Raw genomic sequence first — 16,571 nt, forward strand, 5'->3', positions numbered from 1 at the left:
ACAGAAGGGATTAAAACAGGTTCTCTTCAGCATTCAACCTGGATTGCTGTGTTTGTCCTTTCTTTCCTATATGAAATGTGTCCTATTCACTGAGTAAAATGGAGAACATGCACATTGTGCTGTCCGTATTTGGAAAACCAGGCAATGGAGACTTAAAAAAGGCAAGTGACCAAAAAAAGGGTACAGTTGATTGATTCATTTAATAAGAAAACAGAGGAAGATTAATAATATTTTCCATCTAACCAACTTCTGTTTTATACTGACGACTTTGTTAATCAAATTATCTGTGTACAATGTGCAATATATGCAATGTTCATTCAGTAAGAAAACTGTTGTACTTGTCTTGGATTGGACTTAACCTACTAGAAAACATGAACTAACAAAGATCTTATAAAACAATTAATTTAATAGAAAAAAGGCAATAACTACTTTTCTACAGCCTTTTATCAATTAGCGATATGTAGTGTTATAACGCATTTTATATTGTGCATGCTTGAGAGTACCCCATAGACAACAGGGAGACACACACAGGAAGGAATCAGTGGACAGTGCAATCCCAGCACATTCACAGGAATATCTTGGTACTTGTGATGAAAATTAATAGTTTAAAAAAAAAAAAAATTCTGAAACATTCAAAAGCAATAGTCCTACCAACACTTACAAAACATATATTTAACAAGTAATGCAAACAAATACAAAATGAATAGTGTATTATATGTACAGTTTCAGTATTTATATTTAAAAGAAACACCACTGAAAGACCGACTGTAAAATAATATATCAGCAACTACAAGACTATGTGCTAGTCAATAACCTATGGCAAATCCAAACAACCGTGAGTACAAGTTTTCACACCAAATTTAAGGTCATGTGTACAAGTCATTTTTATTTAGCAACATTTCCAAATAAAGACCAAATAAGAACAAAATGTCAGCCATGGCTCAGTTGGTAGCACCCTCTCCTCCAAGTCAGAAGGTTGTGAGTTTAAGTCCCACTCCAGAGACTTGAGCACAGAAATCTAGGCTTACACTCCAGTGTAGTACTGAGGGAGTGCTGCACTGTCGAAGGTGCCGCCTTTCAGAGGAGACATTAAACCGAGGCCCCGTCTGCTCTCTCAGGTGGACGTAAAAGATTCTATGGCACTATTTCAAAGAAGAACAGGGGCGTTATCCCCGGTGTCCTGGCCAATATGTATCCCTCAATCAGCATCACTAAAAATACAGATTATCCAGTCATTATCACATTGCTGTTTGTAGGAGCTTGCTGTGCACAAATTGGCTGCTGCGTTTTCTACATTACAACAGTGACTGCACTTTGGGACATCTGGTGGTTGTGAAAAGAGCTATATAAATGCAAGTCTTTCTTTCTAGACCTGTTAGTGCCCAGTGAATAAAACTTTCAAGTTTTTAACTTTTACAATGCAAGAATCTCAAAGCATTTGAAACAGTTATTAGTACAGGATCTCACAGGATATTTGGCTTTTACTGATAGGAATTACAAAAAAGCCCTGCCCCATGTATTACTGGACTATATCCAGGGCCACTTTTCTTAAGTGACTGAATAAGTCAAATTCTGGATTTATTACATAGAATTTGGGAATTTTTATCAGTGTTTCAGAAATAGCATTTGGTGCTTCTCTCCATTTATAATTAGGTCTACTTCTTTTATGGTGACTGAATAAATCAAATTCCATTTTTATTACATAGAATTATGAGATTTTCTGGCCTTTTACCAGTGTTTTGGGATTATATCACAATTCCAACCATTTTTTAAGAAAACTGCAACTCAATGGCCTTGATTATACCCCTCAGGACTCCCAACAGCTCACATTCATTAAAGACATGCTATAGTGATAACTGGCAGCTAAATACACTGAGGATGCATTAGGTGTATTTTTTTAATTTTGATCCTATATCTTCAGATCTATCTGTTTTTTTTACTGTAACAACATGTGTGAAAAGAAAGAGAAGTCCAAGTGTAGTCCTCTGGTAAGAGAGCTATATAAATGCAAATTGATTTTGTTTGATAACAATTACACTGCATCCTTATAACACCCAGTTCCAAGTTACATTTGATATACTAATCCAACTAAAAATGACTAGCACTTGTTTCTTTTGAAAGGAGGGCTCAAAATAATCGAATTATATAAATTGTCACCAATGAATGCAATCATCATCTTGACAAACGAGGACTTGTTTTGACTTTCGATATTTGTGGTTCACCACCTATCAATCCACCAAAAGGAAATTATTTTTTTCAAAGCCAGATTGAAAGAAGGGCACCACATATCTTATAAACTTAATAGCATTAGTTTTTTTCTCATTGCTCAATGACATTCAGTAGTGAGCTCATGGCTTCGAGAAAATACCATCGACCAGCATGTGTCAATAATTCTTTTTGACACATGATTACCAGTCGTACCACAGTCATCATAGTCCACTTAAACTTAAATTGTACTGTAAATAAGTTTGGAATTAATTTTAAGCGGCACCTGCAAGATGTATTTTTGTACAATACTTTAAACTTTTTATTAACCCAATTTGTTCATGTTATATGAATGGACACTATTGTGTACTCCAGATTTTAACTCTAGACTGCTGCTTATGGATCTTCTGCTTGCAAAGAAAGTAATGACGAACACCTGGAAAGCGTAACAATGACAAATGCTTGTGAAATATTTGTAAGATCTTGTTTGTATTGATCTCAAGCTGTATGTTATAAAGGTTCGAAAGGGAAAAAGAATGGAGCGTGCTGCTTGGCATGGCACCGATGTATGCCAAGACACAGGCTCGCTTCGCCCACAGGTTCAGTGGGTGGATGCCTTATGTCGGGCATGAACGACTGCAGCAGAGTTTCACAAGACAATGATTTTGGCTCTTATATTAACGAATTTTGATTATTCTGGTTCCTTTTTGGCCTCATATTGCAACCACCATTCTGGTAGGTATTATAATTTAACTAATTATGCATTTATTATATTCCATAAAACGATGGCAAAATTTATAATAAAACTTAATTGATGCTGTTTATCATTGCAAAAAGATTATTCACTATGGGTTTTACATCGGGGGTTTTTGCACAACATTCAATATAATTGAAGTCCTAATGCATATCTTTTATCTTGCAATGGTAATGGTGAGTGAAAAACTCACAGCACATACTAGTCCTGTTGTACATTCAATAGGCTTAAATGTCACCAGTAATTCAGGCAGCTAATTATGATACGCTATATACCAGAAATCCTGCTACTGTGAGAAATCTAACATGATTCCTCTGCATCAGTTCTGACAAAGCATCCCAGCAAAGCATTAGCCCGTCTTTCACTTTCAGGCGCTGACTGACCTGCTATGCATTTAAAGCATTTTCTGTTTTTATATTACAATTCCACTGCTGGTGCTTGAATTATTTATATAAGTTACAGGGAAAATATATCTGAATGTTTCCCTTGGTGGGTGAAAACAGAACTAGAGGACATAATTTAAGGATAAGGGCTAAACCATTTAGGACAGAGATGAGGGGGAATTTCTTCACTCAGAGAGTGGTGAACCTGTGGAACTCATTGCCACAGAGGGCAGTGTACGCCAGCTCATTAAATATATTTAAGAGGGAATTAGATATATTTCTACGGGCAAAAGGGGTTAAGGGTTACGGAGAGAAGGCGGGGACGGGATACTGAATTAAAGGATCAGCCATGATCTCATTAAATGGCGGAGCAGGCACGAAGGGCCGAATGGCCTACTCCTGCTCCTATCTTCTATGTATCTATGTATCTATGTATCTATGATTATGATACATAGCTAACTGACATTCTGGATAGATACTCCTACTGAAATAGTTGTATTTGGAAGACTGACAGCTATATATGTTATCAATTAGCAATGAAAATTATAAACATGATGCTCATTGTAAAAGGCTTATTTTATTAAGCATATAGTATGTAGTGATATTGTCTTTGCAGCAATGTCCAAGATTAGGTACATATACTGGAGCCTCATGGCCCACATGTATAATTTCAAGCAATGTTTACCTAAATTTATAAATATCTCAAGCTCCATATACTAACAGATTTTGGGTATCTGATTTAGGATTTATCCATCAATGAGGCACTAGCACGAAGAGCAGCTCTTTCGAAACTTCCAAGCCCACAAAATTACAATGGGACAAATCAAAGGTAAGAAATACAAGTGTAAATAAAACAGAGTTACCTACATTGGCAGGGCCTGTGGACCTCGTGTGGCCTACAGGCCATAGTTGGGATATCCCTGCCTTATTGCCTATTGTAAAAATAGTCAGCTATGCTATTATTGTCTCATTGATACTAGAAACATTTCAATGGTATTGTGTGAGAAATCACAAAAAATTGAGCTGCTCAAACCTAAAGAAGCAGAAACAACAATTTAAAAATAGTTTAGATGAGCAGAAGATGACCTCTTACCTTTATTTCTAAAGGAAAACATTTATGATTTTGCTAGAAATGACAATCAGAGGAAATCTCTCCGCTATATATACAATCCTTAACACATACAAAACAAGAATTCTTCCCCCATTGTTCTTAAAATAGTGATCTTTAGATTGTTCCATTTACATCTGACTCACGAGGTAAGTTTTGAAAGATCATATTTTAGCACAGATTTTGACCAATTTTTGATGACTTGACCTAAAATGTTTATGAAATTTAGAAATTACCTTAATGACTGATTACCCCCTTTTGAGTATCCTTGCTTATCTAGGACCAGTGTTGCTCAGCCTATGTTAAAACATCAACACTAACTAGTAGTGTCAAAGGTCATTCTAGTGGGCCCTCAAAAGAGTTTTTAATAAACACTACAAGACATCTTCTGTAACACTTGCACTATTCTACTGACATGTGCGTCTGTTCAAATTGTTTTACCGTAACCATACATTTGTAAATATCTATAACCAAGCAGAAAGGTTTTACAATTTTAAACAGTAAGTCCCTTGCTCATTCAGACAGCTATAACTGCTGTTTTTTGCTGAGGTTGTGTGCTGACTCCACCTAGAGGTTTTAAATTAGTAGTAGCTTTTCATTTCTGAGTGAGCTAGGTGAAAATCACCTGATTATTTTTCCATAAACTATAGTTAATAATATCAGCATATTTAGCAAACACGTTCAATTAAAATTTACTTTTTTTCATTGCCTTGAAGTAACCACAAGTTTTATTCACACCAGCCATTTTGAAACTGGGAAATTTTCAACATGGCAGCTGTTAAACAGAGCCTTCTGCCTCAAGTCCACCAATATTTTCTATTTTTGTTGAAACATATAAACAACCCAGTCGACTGTCACTTACACATTAATACAGTACATTACAATTAACAGTCATATTATAAGCCTTTTATGAGATAGGTCTATTCTTACTTTTCATGCAAGATGCATGCCACATTAATGGCCATTTCTCCTGTACAGAAAAGCACAATTCAGTTATTTATAAAAGTATGCCCACCTCCCTACTTTTCAGATTTCAGTATCTCTCTTGATTAACGAGTTATGTCAATAGCTTTTATTTAAAGCATATTATGTATCAGAAAGAAATACAGAAATACAGTTGCTTAAAATAAATGTCATTTTGTGGTTATACGCCTACAGTTCCATTGGCATTTTTCTCTCCCTTCCCAATAAGCAAGTTGAACACTGAATTGAGAAAAACATGCAAGTCCAGTGAACAGAGAGTGCATTTAAAAACAAGAATTTGTCTCAGATTCTCACTGAACTGCTCAGTGGAAAGCAACACCACGCATATTTTATAGATTTGTGGTGGTAATTGCTTAAATCCGGAGCTCGGCACGTTCCCTCCTGCCTGACACAATTGAAGTTTATAAAAGGTTAGTAGGAAGCGATGGGTGAAAATGGTTTAATATTCAGCACTCCACTACTCACCCTACTAGCCAGGAGACCACCAACACCAGACTAATAAGGGCTGAAGGCAGAAATTTGTTCATGGTCAGATTTCTCTTCATGGTTGCTCCTTTAAAAAAAAGTTAAACACAGCACAGCTAAAGCATAAGGAAAACATCCAGGCTGCATAAACCTCTACAAGTGTCAGAATCATGCTCGTTAGCTTTCACTGACTTCAGTACCAAACCATAATTGACGTGACAGAGCCTACTTTACCATAATTCAGCTGTATGATCCACAAAGTAATGTAGCTTTTTTTCTCGTTGAAGTGGTGCATTCAGAATAATTAGAAAGCGTGCATTTTAAATCAGATGTGTGCAAACCACATTTACATATGCAGAGATTTCTTTTTGAAGTATCTCACACTATTTTAGGGCACTATTGTTGTATAGCCGTTCCGATATTAAAGTAAAAAAGGCCAGTGTCGGCAGTGACATAAAAGACTTTCGGACAATTTAGAACCTGCACTACACATTTGTGTAATCGCAATCTAAACAGCCTGGGTTTAGAAATCAGTAACGGGGCGCCATGCAAAAGCTGGAACCGTTACAGTTTGGAAGTATTTGCCTCAAAACACGACCCCAGTGTGCAAGGGGCGAGCGCACGGCAGACTGGTCATTTTGCAAAGGATGAGATAGTTTCCCATCCTTTTGGGATTCCTCATTTGAGGGCAGGCAGGCAGGCGGGCGGGCGGGCAAGGCAGGAGCGAGTGTTGGTTCACACGAGAAGGGCTGGTGCGCTCCGAACTCTTACCTGGGTGCCCGAGGGGGGGCGGGGGGAGGGGGGTCTTGGAACCTCCTGCTGAAGGGCTCGGGAGCTGCAGTCCGCTGGAAGAAGAAGCCCCGAGACGGGAAAGTTGTGCTGCTCGCACTGCGATGCTGCAGCGGCAGCGGGCGACAGCCGTGTGCTCGCGCCGGGCGAGTGCGCGCCGGGCAGGGCCGGGGCGCGCCGCGGGAGCGCGCCTCTACGCTGACACAACCTCCGGCGCCGCCAAATTTATGCTGATCCAGAGCGGCACCCGAGTGATGACCGTACACTATCCATAGCCTGCGTCAAATTGCTGGAGGATCGGCTCTGACAGACGAGTCCCGGCCCATCGCAAAAAGCCACACTGGGCTGTCACTCCAACACCACGGGGTCTCTTCGGGGTCCTAGCGCCTGCCGAGCTGCATTTCCAAATGCACCCCCCCCAGCCCCCCCATTCACCCACCCACTCACTCACCCACCCACATAAACACACCCACCCCAGCTAAACACACCTTCCCTTCCCATCCACACACAGCCAACGCGAACGGTCAATCGCCTCTCGGCTTCTTCTACTGTTAATATTAGATAAGCACTAATATTTCTTCAATTGTCTTTTGGCATCAATGTTGCCGTTGTGCCGCGGTATGCTGGGTTCGGCGGTGTTATGCTAGAAACAGCTTATTGTGGGCTTTTTTTTAATTAAATACAATGTGTGTGCTTTTCATGATGTGCTTCTGGTGGGATCCGATTCGTACATCCACCGCTCCTCATCCGCAAACACACGACAGATACTAGAATCTCAGTATGATTCTTTTAGTATTCCTTCCACTCCTTGTCACTCTGTTCCCTATTCTCAGCCTTCCCGTTTTCATTTCCCGAATAATAGTCCAGGGGACCTTTAATCGTTTCTGTTGCATCAACTGCCACTTCGTTTACTTACAATGCCTTGTTTTTTTCACTACATTTAAAAAGGCTTTAATAGGCAATTATATGTTTTAATTTGTAGATTGTTTACAAATTCAATAGGAACATTATTGTAACTAATATATTGTTGTACATGTGTTTGTGTGATATTTGAGTGTAATTTGTATTTATGTATTTGTCCGTATTTTACGTCGCCAGTTATGATCGAGCACTTTGTATTTATACTCTGCTTGGTTTAATCTTGTGTGGAAAGCATGAATGACAATGAAATAACTGGTCAGTTATAATCAGTAATGCGAGTAACCTTATATGCAAAACGTACTAGTCAATAAAGTGATTCGGTGTTTTTTTTAAACCCACTTTATAATCTGATTTACAGCACTTAACGCCAGTATAAAGCACTTCAAGTTATACAGATCAGTCATTTATATTCTGCCTATGTACACTTCCCATGAATAATTAAATGCCTGTATTTTCACAGCCTCCCTTGACAAGGAAGATAGAGAAACTGCAGGAGAAAAGGAGAACAGGCACAAATTGTGAATACGTTGACTGTTATTACAACACTTACATGCTCCACCTCTGTTTCTTGTTCTTTATTCCTGGGATAGTTTCCATTGCTGTGTGGATATTAGATAGATGTATTATTTTGTATTTTCAATTCATTGAATGCAATTTACCTTTGTTATTATGAGTTGAATATCTCTTTGTAGTTGCATTATGTCTGAATTGCAGAAAATGAGCACAAAAATGTTACGTTTTATTAAACCAAATTAATAGAACCATAAATGTTTTACATTTTAAAAAATTTAGTTAAATAATGTTTGTCTTTTTGGTACATTCCTATAGATCACTATTAAATAATTTGTTGCATTCAACAAAAAGAAACACTCATAATATGTGCATTGCTCTTTCACAACAGTTTTTCTGAGATGCTTCTTATATTAAATTTAAAGATGTCAGAAATAAACTTTATATAATGTTACAGTCTGTTTTGCTACATTTTGGTGAGAAGACAAACATTGCAGCAGCCACACAGAGAGCATGGTGCCCATGGCAACAATGGAAAATGTGAGCTTTAAACATGACAAACATTGTAATCAATAGGCAAATGTGTATTCACTGCAACAGAATTTATACATCTAAAATTATTGTTAACTACAATACAACAAATGCAAGTGGATAAAGAGCATTTCCCCCCATTCCATATCTGAACGCAAAGCCTCTCAGAATGTTAGGCCCATGTGCAAGGCCTTTCCATCTCCCCAGATTCAAGGTTCTATGTAAATAATCACACAATTGGATGTTGTCTAATATGTGATTTGTTTTAAGAAAAATGTTGTGTCATTTTTAACGAGTTTTTAGGATTTCACAGTTTCTGGTAGTAAACTATTGTTCTTTTTTGTGCATTAACAGTTTTATATATATCTATTATATAGATATATAGACATATGTACACAATCTCAAACCAAACCATGTAGCATAGGAATTCCAGAAAAAAGTGTTTTTCTTTTCAATTTTTGTAGCCAAGTTTCTCTCTTTATCTGAAGGTGCCAATTCTTTGCTGAAGCATTGTTTCACAGGTGCCAGCTTCCCTCTTTTACCTCACCCAGGTGTTCATTCTCCTTATGTGAGCCTACACAACCATTAGGCTATTGACCATGAAAGGCATTGGAGCCAAACCCAAACCTATCCTAATCTGACATCCATGCATGCACACTTTCAAGCAAATGTCACAAGATAGTGAACCGGGATGGAAACCCTGGCTTATGGTGTTTTTCTGGGACAGGGTGGATTGGTTCCCAGGATGAATCAAATTTGCAGCCACTATTAATATGAATGGAGCTGCTCCAAGATGCAGCTGGGTCCTGCCTGTCTGTGATATAACTAGGAGTGCCCTGGAAGAACAAAGAGAAGAAAAGTAAGTCATCATTGCTGTTTGTGGGAGCTTGCTATGTGCAAATTGGCTGCCACTTTTCCTTCATTAAAACAGTGACCACACTTCAAAAGTACTTCATTTGGGATGGGCTGAGGTCATGAAAGGCACTGTTTTTGTAAATCAGTAACTAATATTTTTATAATTAAACAGAGGTATTGGGTGAATATTTGGAACAAAAATAGTCCACCCCCTGCCCCTGGAATTTCCTTTCCCTTTAAGTCGAATGGATTGTTTTTTTTTCCAATTTGCTTGACAAGAATTGCACAGAAAGTAATTAGTGTCATGATCAGTAATTTCTTTACTTAAACATGGAAAAGTTTGGACAAAAAGAAATATGTTGGGAATCTTAATCTGAATGTGGACAGCACCATATATGAGGAAGCAATACAAATATGCTGCACTGATTTCTTGGTGATTTAGAACCTCCCTGTTCCATTGTGATAAGGATTGAATCAGTACATTTGAAGCAGAGGCACACAAAATCTATGTCATACAATTGAATTTGTTTTCAGCTTAGAGTCATAGATTTATACAGCACAGAAAGAGGCCCTTCGGCCCATCGTGTCCGTGCCGGCCATAAAGCCCTGTCTATTCTAATCCCATTTTCCAGCACTTGGTCCATAGCCTTGTATGCTATGGTGTTTCAAGTGCTCACCTAAATGATTCTTGAATGTTGTGAGGGTTCCTGCCTCTACCACCCATTCAGGCAGTGAGTTCCAGATTCCAACCACCCTCTGGGTGAAAAAGTTTTTCCTCAGATCCTCTCTAAACCTCCTGCCCCTTACCTTGAAACTATGCCCCCTGGTTATTGACACCTCTACTAAGGGAAAAGTTCATTTCTATCTACCCTATCTATGCCCCTCATAATTTTGTACACTTCAATCAGGTCCCCCCTCAGCATTCTCTGTTCTAAGGAAAACAACCCCAGCCTGTCCAGTCTCTCTTCATAGCTGAAGTGCTCCAGCCCAGGTAACATCCTGGTGAATCTCCTCTGCACCCTCTCCAATGCAATCACATCCCTCCTATAGTGTGGTGACCAGAACGGTACACAGTATTCCAGCTGTGGCCTAACTAACGTTTTGTACAGCTTCATCATAACCTCCCTGCTCTTATATTCTATGCCTTGGCTAATGAAGGCAAGTATCCCATATGCCTTTTTAACCACCTTATCTACCTGCCCTGCTACCTTCAGGGCTCTATGTACCAAGGTCCCTCTGATCCTCTGTCCTTCCTAGGATCCTACCATTCATTGTGTATTCCCTTGCCTTGTTTGTCCTCCCAAAATGCATCACCTCACACTTTTCAGGGTTACATTCCATTTGCCACTGTTCTGCCCATCTAACCATCCTGTCTATATCATCCCGTAGCCTGAGGCTTCCCTCCTCACTATTTACCACTCCACCAATTTTTGTGTCATCTGCGAACTTACCGATCATACCTCCTACATTCATATCTAAATCATTAATGTACACTACAAACAGCAAAGGACCCAGCACCGATCCCTGCAGAACACCACTGGACACAGGCTTCCAGTCACAAAAACAACCTTCGACCATCACCCTCTGCCTCCTGCCACTAAGCCAATTTTGGATCCAATGTGCCAAATTGCCCTGGATCCCATGGGCTCTTACCTTCTTGATCAGTCTCCCATGTGGGACTTTGTCAAAAGCCTTACTGAAGTCCATGTAGACTACATCAACTGCACTACCCTCATCCACACACCTAGTCACCCCCTTGAAAAATTCAATCAAATTGGTCAGACATGATCTCCCCCTGACAAAGCCATGCTGACTATTCCTGATTAATCCCTGCCTCTCCAAGTGGAGACTAGTTCTGTCCCTCAGAATTTTTCCAATAATTTCCCTACCACTGATGTTAGGCTCACTGGTCTGTAATTCCCTGGTTTATCCCTACTACCCTTCTTGAACAATGGTTAGCTGTTCTCCAGTCCTCTGGCACCTCCCCTGTGGCCAGAGAGGTTCTGAAAATTTGTATCAAAGCCCCTGCAATCTCCTCCCTTGCCTCACAAAGCAACCTGGGATACATCCTGTCAGGGCCTGGTGATTTATCCAATTTTAAGTCCACTAAAACCACTAGCACCTCCTCCCTCTCAATACTAATCCCCTGCCTGATTTTTATGCCCACATTAATTCTTGTGGTTTATAGTTTCTAGGGTCTCTGTTGTGTAGCGGGGAGCACTAGTAAACAAGGGCCCTTGAGTATTTCATTTAATTGTAGTGTAATTAGTAGTATTGATTTGATTAATTTAATTTGAATTAATAAAAGGGTAAGTCATGGCAGCACAGCTTGGCCCCGTGGCATGCTCCTCCTGCACTAAGTGGGAAATCAGGGACACTTCCTGTGTCCCTGATGACCATGTGTGCGGGAAGTGTATCCAGCTGCAGCTACTGGTACGCCGCGTTGTGGTGCTGCAGCTGCAAATGGATACATACTGGAGCATTCGCGATGCTGAGGACATCATGGATAACACATTTAGGGAGTTGGTCACACCGCAGGTAAATGCTGCACAGGCAGGAAGGGAATGGGTGACCTGTGGTCATCTCCCTCTCAAACAGATATACCACTTTGTATATAGTTGGGGGAGATGGCTTATCGGGGGAAGGCAGCAGTAGCCAACTTCCTGGCACAATGAGTGGTTCTGCTGCACAGGACGGGAGGAAAAAGTGCGAGAGAGCTGTAGTGATAGGAGATTCTATTGTAAGGGGAATAGATAGGCATTTCTGCGGTCGCAAATGAGACTCCAGGATGCTATGTTGCCTCCCTGGTGCAAGGGACAAGGATATCTCGGAGCGGCTGCAGGGCATTCTGGAGGGGGAGGGTGAACAGCCAGCTGTCGTGGTGCATATAGGTATCAACGACATAGGTAAAAAATGGGATGAGGTCCTAAAATCTGAATATATGGAGTTAGGAGGTAAATTAAAAAATAGGACATCAAAGGTAGTAATCTCAGGATTGCTATCAGTGCCACGTGCTAGTCAGAGTAGAAATAGAAGGATATTTCAGATGAATATGTGGCTAGAAGAATGATGCAAGGGGGAGGGATTCAAATTCCTGCGACATTGGAACCGGTTCTGGGGGAGGTGGGACCAATACAAACTGGATGGTTTGCAGCTGGGCAGGACCGGGACCAATGCCCTAGGGGGAGTGTTTGCAACTGCTATTGGGGAGGGTTTAAACTGAAATGGCAGGGGGTTGGGAACCTGTGCAGGGAGACAGAGGAAAGGGAAGCAAGGATAGAAGCAAAAGACAGGAAGGAGAAAAGCAAAAGTGGAAGGCAGAGAAATCAAGGGTGGAAATCAAACAGGGCCACGGTAAATAATAACTCTAAAAGGACTAAGAGTGTTAAAAAAACAAGCCTGAAGGCTTTGTGTCTTATTGCGAGGAGCATTCGTAATAAGGTGGATGAATTAGCTGCGCAAATAGATGTAAACGGATATGATATAATTGGAATTACGAAGACATGGCTCCAGGGTGACCAAGGCTGGGAATTCAACATCCAGGGGTATTCAATATTCAGGATGGACAGGCAAGAAGGAAAAGGAGGTGGGGGAGCATTGCTGGTTAAAGAGGAGATTAACACAATAGTAAGGAAGGATATTAGCTTTGATGAAGTGGAATCTGTATGGGTAGAGCTGAGAAATACCAAGGGGCAGAAACCATTGGTGGGAGTTGTATACAGACCCCCAAACAGTAATGCTGAGGTTGGGGATGGCATTAAACAGGAAATTAGAGACACGTGCAATAAGGGCACAGCAGTTATCATGGGTGACTTTAATTTACATATAGATTGGTCTAACCAAATTAGTAACAATACTGTGGAGGAGGAATTCCTAGAGTGTATACAGGATGGTTTCCTGGACCAATATTTTGAGGAATCAACTAGAGATCAGGCCATCTTAGACTGGGTATTATGTAATAAGAAAGGATTGATTAGCAATCTTGTTGTGCGAGGCCCATTGGGGAGGAGCGATCATAATATGATAGAATTCTTCATTAAGATGGAGAGTGAAGTAGTTGACTCAGAGACTAGGGTGCTGAATTTAAATAAAGGTTACTACGATGGTATGAGACGCAAGCAGGCTAGGATTGATTGGGGAATGTTACTTAAAGGGTTGACGGTGGATAGGCAATGGCAAACATTTAAAGATTGCATGGATGAACTACAGAATTTGTTCATCCCTGTCTGGCATAAAAATAAAACAAAAAAGGTGATTCAACCATGGCTAACAAGGGAAATTAGGGACAGCATAAGATCCAAGGAGAGGACATATAAATTGGCCAGAAAAAGCAGCAAACCTGGAGATTGGGAGCAGTTTAGGATTCAGCAAAGAAGGACAAAAGGATTAATTAAGAGGGGGGAAAGAGAAAATGAGAGTAAGCTTGTAGGGAATATGGATTTATAAAAGGTAAATCATGCTTGACTAATCTACTGGAATTTTTTGAGGATGTAACTTATAGAAAAGATAAGGGAGAACCAGTGGATGTGGTGTATTTGGACTTTCAGAAGGCTTTCGATAAGGTCCCGCATAAGAGATTAGCGTGTAAAGTTAAAGCACTTGGGATTAGGGGTAAGGTACTGATTTGGATAGAGAACTGGTTGGCAGACAGGAAGCAAAGAGTTGTAATAAACGGGTCATTTTCCGAGTGGCAGGCAGTGACTAGTGGGGTATTGCAGGGATCGGTGCTAGGACCCCAGTTATTCACAATATATATTAATGATCTAGACGAGGGAACTAGATGTAATATCTCCAAGTTTGCAGATGACACAAAGCTGGGTGGGCATGTGTGCGGTGAGGAGGATGCCGAGAAACTCCAGTATGATTTGGACAGGTTGGCTGATTGGGCAGATGCATGGCAGATGCAGTATAATGTGGATAAATGCGAGGTTATCCACTTTGGTGGCAAAAACAGGAAGGCAGGTTATTATCTGAACGGCAATAGATTGGGAGAAGGGAAGTGCACCAGTCGCTGAAGGTAAGCATGCAGGTGCAGCAGGCGGTTAAGAAGGCATATGGTATGTTGGCCTTCATAGCGAGAGGATTTGAGTACAGGAGCAAGGAGTTCTTGCTGCAGTTGTACAGGGCCTTGGTGAGACCACACCCTGAGTATTGTGTGCAGTTTTGGTCGCCTTATCTGAGGAAAGATGTCCTTGCCATGGAGGGAGTGCAACGAAGATCCACCAGACTGATACCTGGGATGGCAGGAATGATTTATGAGGAGAGATTGGGTTGATTGGGCTTATATTTGCTGGAGTTTAGAAGAATGAGAGGGGATCTCATTGAAACTTATAAAATTCTAACACGAGTAGACAGATTAGATGCAGGAAGGATGTTCCCGATGGCGGGGGAGTCCAGAACCAGGGGTCACAATCTAAGGATAAGGGGTAAGCCATTTAGGACTGAGATGAGGAGGAATTTCTTCACCCAGAGAGTGATGAACCTGTGGAATTCTCTACCACAGAAGGCAGTTGAGGCCAATTCATTACATATATTCAAGAAGGAGTTAGATATATTTTTTAAGGTTAAAGGGATCAAGGGATATGGGGAGAAAGCAGGGACAAGGTACTGAATTTGGATGATCAGCCATGATCTCATTAAATGGTGGAGCAGGCTCGAGGGGCCAAATGGCCTACTCCTGCTCCTATATTCTATGTTTCTATGTTTCTATCACCCTTCTCCATAGTGAACACAGATGCAAAATAATCATTTAAAACCTCACCTACATCTTCTGGCTCTACACATAGCTTGCCACTTTGGTCCCTAATGGGCCCTACTCTTTCCCTGGTTATCCTCTTACCCTTAATATACTTATAAAACAGCTTGGGATTGTCTTTTATTTTGCCCGTCAGTGTTTTTTCATGCCCCCTCTTTGCTCTCCTAATTTGTTTTTTAAGTACCCACCTGCACTTTCTATACTCCTCTAGGGCTTCGTTTTTAGTCCTTTGTATCTGCCAAAAGCCTCCCTTTTTTTCCTAATCCATTCTTGTATATTGCTTGACATTCAGGGTTCCCTGGGCTTGTTGGTCCCACCCTTGACCTTTACGGGAATATGTTCGCATTGTACTCTCTCTATTTCCTTTCTGAAAGCCTCCCATTGCTCTGATGTGGACTTTCCTACAAGTAGCTGATCCCAGTCCATTTTGGCCAGATCCTGCCTTATCATATTAAAATCGGCCTTCCCCCAATTTAGAACCTTTATTTCCAGTCCATCTTTGTCTTTTTCCATGACTATCTTAAATCTCACTGAATTATGGTCACTGTCACCAAAATGCTCTCCTACTGACACATCTACCACTTGCCCGGCTACATTCCCTAGAATTAGGTCCAGTACCGCCCCCTCTCTTGTAGGACTTTCTACATGCTGGTTCAAAAAGCTCTCCTGGATGCACTTTAAGAATTCCGCACCCTCTAAGCCTTTCACACGCTAACTATCCCAGTTAATATTGGGGAAGTTGAAATCCCCTACTATTATTACCCTAATATTTCTACACTTCTCTGAGTTTTGCCTACATATCTGTTCCTCTATCTCCCCCTGACTGTTTGGGGGCCTATAGTACACTCCCAGCAAAGTGCTTGCCCCCTTTTTGTTTTTAACTTCTACCCATATGGCCTCATTAGAGGAACCTGCTAAGGTATCATCCCTCCTTACAGCAGTAATTGACTCCTTGATTAATATTGCGACACCCCTCCTCTTTTACACCCCCCTCTGTCTAGCCTGAAGATTCGATACCCCAGAATATTGAGCTGCCAGTCCTGCCCCTCCCTCAACCATGTCTCTGTCATAGCAACAATATGATACTCCCATGTGTTCATCAACCACCTCAATTCATCTGCCTTTCTCGCAAGACTCCTTGCATTAAAATATAAATGGCATCCAGCCTTGCCATACTCCCTTGTGCCGTTACATATTTGCTCTGCCTTCCTTGCTGACTTGTTTTTTCCTCTATATTTGGCTGTGTATCACCCCCTACTATAGCTCCACTCCGTATCCCATCCCCCTGCCAAGTTAGTTTAAAACCCCCAA

At 40.7% G+C, this 16,571-nt stretch overlaps 1 protein-coding gene across 1 annotated transcript in view; it reads right to left on the minus strand.

Moving 5' to 3' along the window:
• Nucleotides 1-7,050, minus strand: part of LOC147123239 (gamma-aminobutyric acid receptor subunit alpha-2) — a 547,289-nt gene extending 540,239 nt beyond the window's left edge. The window contains exons 1-2 of the mRNA XM_085969641.1: nt 6,671-7,050; nt 5,900-5,987 (exon numbers count right to left, since the gene is read on the minus strand). Coding sequence (XP_085825767.1) covers nt 5,900-5,979 — 80 coding nt within the window. The 5' untranslated portion in view covers nt 5,980-5,987; nt 6,671-7,050. The remainder of the gene's footprint in view (nt 1-5,899; nt 5,988-6,670) is intronic.
• Between the last annotated feature and the right edge of the window lie 9,521 nt (nt 7,051-16,571).

This window comes from Somniosus microcephalus, chromosome 2 (genome assembly GCF_052327205.1).
Source record: "Somniosus microcephalus isolate GS21.2 chromosome 2, FLI_Smic_1.0, whole genome shotgun sequence".
Taxonomy (NCBI): Eukaryota; Metazoa; Chordata; class Chondrichthyes; order Squaliformes; family Somniosidae; genus Somniosus; species Somniosus microcephalus.